The 5,794-nt window shown below is 38.3% G+C and overlaps 1 protein-coding gene across 1 annotated transcript; it reads left to right on the plus strand.

Moving 5' to 3' along the window:
• Positions 1–2,977: 2,977 nt before the first annotated feature.
• On the plus strand, positions 2,978–5,254 carry LOC141816531 (IQ domain-containing protein IQM4-like). Its single transcript, XM_074704296.1, has 9 exons — positions 2,978–3,420; positions 3,516–3,630; positions 3,704–3,769; positions 3,844–3,932; positions 4,001–4,088; positions 4,174–4,311; positions 4,391–4,483; positions 4,554–4,655; positions 4,726–5,254. The coding sequence occupies exons 1-9, from the start codon at positions 3,104–3,106 to the stop codon at positions 5,140–5,142; spliced, it is 1,425 nt and encodes a 474-aa protein (XP_074560397.1). The 5' UTR covers positions 2,978–3,103; the 3' UTR covers positions 5,143–5,254.
• Positions 5,255–5,794: the final 540 nt, after the last annotated feature.

Consider the following 5,794-nt stretch of genomic DNA (forward strand, 5'->3'; position numbering starts at 1 on the left):
CTCGCGCGAGGGAGGAGTATCGAGCGCTGCAGCGGGATTTTGCTAAATAGGGAGGAGTATCGCGTCGGAATTTAGGGGTTTTTTTTTTTTTAAAGAAATTAAAATTAATATAATTACGGTTATAATTTAAAAATTTTTAACAGCGGATATTGTACGCTGTCAATATAAATTTTTAACAGCACACATTGTACGCTGTTAAAAATACTTTTAACGGCGCACAATATGCGCTGTCAAAATTATTTTTAACGGCGCACAATGTGCGCTGTTAAAAGTATTTTTAACAGCGTATTATTGTTGCGCGCTGCGGTTGATAAAAATATGATATTATCCGCAGCGCATTTTATTAGGCGCGCCGTCAAAGCAACTATTAACGGCGCGCCTATGATGTGCGCTGATGGATGACGCGCTGCGGAAAGTCATTTTTGTTGTAGTGAAAAGGAAAACTTTATAGTGGAGGGGCATTACTAGAAGTAGAACTTGGATTAGTGACCTAAGAGATGGACACCAAATAAATCCCAGAGTTGTATATATAGTGTTAAGGTTGATTCAAGTATTCTGCTGTGCATTCTCAACGATGAGTACGAATTCAAGACAAAGCGATTATTGACTCTCTTTTAAATTGTACGATCCTAACAAGTGATATCATAGTAAAATCTCTCTACATTGGATTAACCTCTATAGAAGCACGAGTTAAGGTAAATAAAGAGGTAACGTCGTTTATCAAATATCAAATGATAATAATAATAAAATTTTAAAGATATTTATTTCTATGGATATTATTTAGAGACAAAAAAAATAGAGACATTAAATATCTAATATGGAATAAGTCAAATAGAAATTAAAAGAGTTTCACTTTAGAGATTAAAAAATAGAGCAATATATTATCAGCTTGGGTGATGGGTTCAGTATGACTTTTAGATATTTTTTTTAATAATTCAAATATTTAAATATTATTAAAATTAATTAATTTTAAATATTCTAATTTATCCATCAAATAAATTTAAAATATAGATTAATTTTTAAAATATTCATCTTATTTTAAATTTAAATCGTGATCTTTTTATTTATTTTCTGTTCTGATACGCTGCAAATTAAGGTGTTATAGATAATTTTTAATGATTGCTAAAATTTTATAGTCTAGGAGAGATGTCATAAGATGAATTAGAGGCTGTAAAAGATCAAATAATTGGTAGAGAAGAGAAATCTTTTCTCTATGAAAATTTTTGTTGAAAGAACTTGAAGTGAGTGATAAACTTTTTCATATTTTTTCCAACAAAGTAGAGTAGAGATCTCTCGGTGACATTAATTTGTTTGATTTTTCTTACATCTATTTTTATTTTATAGGATTTGTTTTTGATAATTTAGCTAGTCAATTTTTCGAATGGATTAATCTAGAAATTGACTAAATCAATTTTATGAAAAAATTTTATCGACTATCAAAATAAATCAAGAAACATGAATAAGATGTCATTTCGTAATCAACGTTCTAAGATTATTTTTTTCATTAAAAAAATAAATTATAATGTACCGCAACCAATAGAATTATCAATTTGAGTCGGATCGTTGGGTTGATCTATCTCATCAAATAATTTAAGTGAATTGGATTGAAAATTTTATCAATTTATTTTAAGATGAGTTTGAATGGACCGATCCGTCTAAGTCTGTGACCCGTATGGGTCAACCTGTAATGAGCTTAAGTTGATTCACGGATTTAAAAAAATTAATTTTTTTAAAAAATTAAAATAAAAAATTCAATTGATTAATGAGCTTGATTTTTTAAATAATTTAAATTTAAAAATTTTAATTTGACTCATTTAAAAGTGTAATTTAAATTTAAAAATTTTAATATTTGTATAGAATCAAGGGGTTCTTGGCGCAGCGGTTACGTGGGGGTTTTTTTTAAATCAAAATCCATTTGGCTGCCGCTGGTTTTGCCTCGAAGCCGGTGGAAGGCTCGTATTTTTAACAAATTGATCTATTGCGTCGTGATTTAGTCTGTTTGACGGCTGCTATGGATCGTTTCATAAATACCTAACTAATTATAGAATCGTCTCGCTGGAGCCACTCTAGTCTTAGATTCTACGTTAGATCGTCCTTTTTATCACGTGCTCGTGTCCTATTAATGCTTTTTACTCAAAAATTTCTAGAAAAAGAAACAGAAAAAGAAGAGAAAATGAAGGAAAGGAAAAAAAAAAGGATCCAATCTCGCAGCCGTGAGCAAGGCTCTCCATGACTGCAAAGTCACTCGCATGAGGCTGCCCGTAACTAATTAAGAGATTGACCAAAAAAATCAATATTTTCAATTTCAGATAGATGAAAAAACTGGGCATAGATTAAAGACAGAGAGTGTTAATTAACTACTGAACTCATTAAATAAGCATCGAATTCAGATTTATGATGATGGCTAATTAATTCTACTAAATGGTATTGAACTTGCATCTTCAACTTCAGTGCTGATAGTGCTCCCAAAGGTACTTGATTAGATTCTGTTGCCATTTATGTGGCTGGTCAATTATCAGCCATGGAGCTGGACTACTTTGACCCTGCATCTGCCGACAAGATCTACTTAGCAATTTCCAAGAAGCTGCAAAGGCTTCTCTTTGGGCACAGCCCGTCAAAGGCGAAATTGGAAAATTTGCTGACTATGTTTTTTTTACACTTTCCAATCTCTTTTCGACAATATCAGAAGACTTGTAGAGCAGTTTAGTCAATGTCGTACGCCCTCTAATCACTGTCCTTTTCTGCCATTAACATAAATACTAAGGAAGATGGTGGCTTGATTAATTTAAGAGCATCTGTCATCCTATGAATTTTTCGGTTCTTGATTAATTTATGATTATGGTTTCTGCGGCCAGCAAGAGGGAACGTGGTTTGGTCAACGTCGTGCCCTGTGGTCTACTGTCCTTTTCTGCCATTAATATAAATACTGAGGCAGATGAACAAGATAAATCTATCTTCCTTTTGCGGGCTGCAAGAGTGCAAAGTATAGCGACGACTTCTGGTTCATCACTTTCCCTTTTTTCTTCCTGAAATTTTGCAGAATTCTGGTTTCTGCAGCTAGTAGCGAATTGAAGAGCGAGCAATCGAAGTTCCAGGAGGCGAGATGGTTTCCAGCCCACTGAGCAAGGCAGTTCTTGAGAAGTCATTGAGCTTTAGGAATTGGGAAGCTCAAGTGGCCGAGCTAGATGACGACAAGCAAGCCAGCAGCAACAATGAAGTTGCATCGCATCCATCTCGTATCAAGACCCCTGTCAACTTTGTGGTTCCCCGTGTGAAGCTCCCGCAGCCGCCTTCTTCATTCACATCCCCAAGGATATTCAGCGAGCTAGATGATGCCGCGACCACCCTGCAGAGGGTCTACAAGGGATACCGAACCCGGAGAAACTTGGCAGATTGTGCCGTCGTAGTGGAGGAACTCTGGTTCGCATCCAATTTCACATCGCACCAGTAGTTAGAGCAAAGGAGTTTGATTTCTCGTTTGAACTTGTTTTCTACTGTTGTTGTTGCACTTGCAGGTGGAAGGCACTGGATTTCGCATCCCTTAAGCGCACTTCTGTCTCATTCTTTCACGAGGAGCAGCAAGAAACAGCAGTCTCTAAATGGTCGAGGGCCAAGAACAGATTAGCTAGGGTGAGTTTTCAATTATTCATTTTGCGATGTTTGTTCCATAGAAACGCCATGAAATCTATATTCTCATTTTCAGGTCGGTAAGGGTCTGTCCAAAGATGAGAAGGCCCAGAAACTAGCATTGCAGCACTGGCTAGAAGCTGTAAGTATCGATCTGTTTCCTCTGTAAAGCATGTTCAAATATGAGTTTAAAATATGTTCATTTCTATTGCGCAGATCGATCCCCGGCATCGATATGGTCACAATCTGCATCTGTACTACGATGTTTGGTTTGCCTGTGAAAGCGCCCAGCCATTCTTCTACTGGTACGACTAAGAACCATGCAATTCTTGACTGGTTTTATGGCCCTGGTTTATGCTTTCTCCTTATGAAGGTTGGACGTCGGAGATGGAAGAGAAGTGAACCTCGAAAAGTGCCCAAGAAGCAAGCTTCAAAAGCAGTTGATTACCTACCTTGGTCCAGTAAGCTGCTAGCTCCTCGTTCGACATTAACACTAATTTTCCATTAGATCGAATCTCACAAAGCATGCCTTTCCTCAAATTGCAGAAAGAGAGAGAAGCTTATGAAGTCGTTGCAGACAAGGGGAAGCTTCTGTATAAACAAAGTCAGGAGCTTCTGAATACTACTGAAGGATCCAAGTGGATATTCGTTCTCAGCACCTCGAGGACATTATACGTCGGGCGAGTACGTAAAAAGATCTAAACATGGTGTGTGTGTGTTCAATGCCTATTTAACTTACTAACTTGGTGTTCCATCTGAGCAGAAGAACAAAGGCACATTTCAGCACTCTAGCTTCTTGGCCGGAGGGGCTACAACAGCTGCTGGTAGGATGGTTGCAAAGGAAGGGAAACTGAAGGTACGAAGACATCCAAGTTAATGCAACCTTAATCTGTCGTTAATTATCTAATAAACTGTTAAAATATCAGGCTATATGGCCATACAGTGGGCATTACCTTCCTACAGAATACCACTTCAAGGAATTCATTAGTTTCCTCGAGGACAACCATGTAGACCTCACTGATGTCAAGGTGAACTAGCTAGTTCTTTCTTCTTTTCATCCGAAGGATCAATTCTTTAACCTTTTTCTTTAATTTGCAGAGGTGTGCAGTCGACGACGACGAGTACCCCACGCCGGAAAAGAATGGCGTCGAGATAGCAGAGGCAGTAACTGAGGTTGTGAATGACAGAAATGAAGTGGAGAACAAAGAAGCTGAACAGCCTTCAGAGCAAAACAAGGAGGAAGTGGCATTCGATATCGGAAAGCCTTTGTCGTGCAAATGGTCCACCGGCACCGGTGCTCGCATTAGCTGTGTCTATGACTACTCTGCCGATCTCCGGTCTAAGGCCCTCGAGCAAGTCAACCTCTCTCCCAGGGTGGTTCCTTCACCCATTTGGAACAAGGTTCCAATTCCTTCTCCGAGACCAAGCAACAAAGTCAGGCTGTCACCGAGGTTTCAGTACATGGGCATTCCTACTCCCACTGGTGTCTCCCCTGCCATCGCCCTGATGAACTGAAGCCGAGCAATATCAGTAGTGACAGTACTAATGGAGAATGAACTCGATAATTCTTTTGTTACAAGTTTTTGTTTTTCTACTTGTTTGATCAAGATGAAGGATTTGCTTTCAATTCCCTCTTCTTCTGTTTTCTTTACCTTCCACTCACCATCAAGTTGTAGGTCTCTGATTGAATGAAGTAATTTGGGCACGATGAGAGAATGAATCATAGTCAAACTGACGTTGCTACTCCCTATGAAAAGTCAAACGCTGTCAGCCAAACTCACGTCTTTCTAAGATATTGTTGAATTTCTCTCTTCCTCCTTTCACATCTTCTTGACCTTGAGCTTGGTCTTCTGTCTAAATGACAAGTGGCCTTCTCTAGATGCTCTCTTTGAGACGTAGCATTGTTGTTCTCTCTCTCAGTGCACATGGATTGACCTTATACTTGCCCATCATGACCTAATGTCTCACCAGATGAGCTAATCACAAACGTCATTGAGAATGCTCGTGCAAGTCAAGCCTTCTCTCTTATTCTCCAACTCAGTGCATGCGCGTGGACTTTGTGCTTTTCTCTTCAGACGTAGGATTTAGAACACCTCTTCTTCCCTTAAACCATCTCCAACCCATATCACCAAATTTGGTATCATTTTCACACTAAAATGGTACAATT

The sequence above is a fragment of the Curcuma longa genome, chromosome 2 (assembly GCF_044706935.1).
Source record: "Curcuma longa cultivar G26 ecotype Majalengka, Jawa Barat chromosome 2, ITB_CL_G26_1.1, whole genome shotgun sequence".
Classification (NCBI taxonomy): domain Eukaryota; kingdom Viridiplantae; phylum Streptophyta; class Magnoliopsida; order Zingiberales; family Zingiberaceae; genus Curcuma; species Curcuma longa.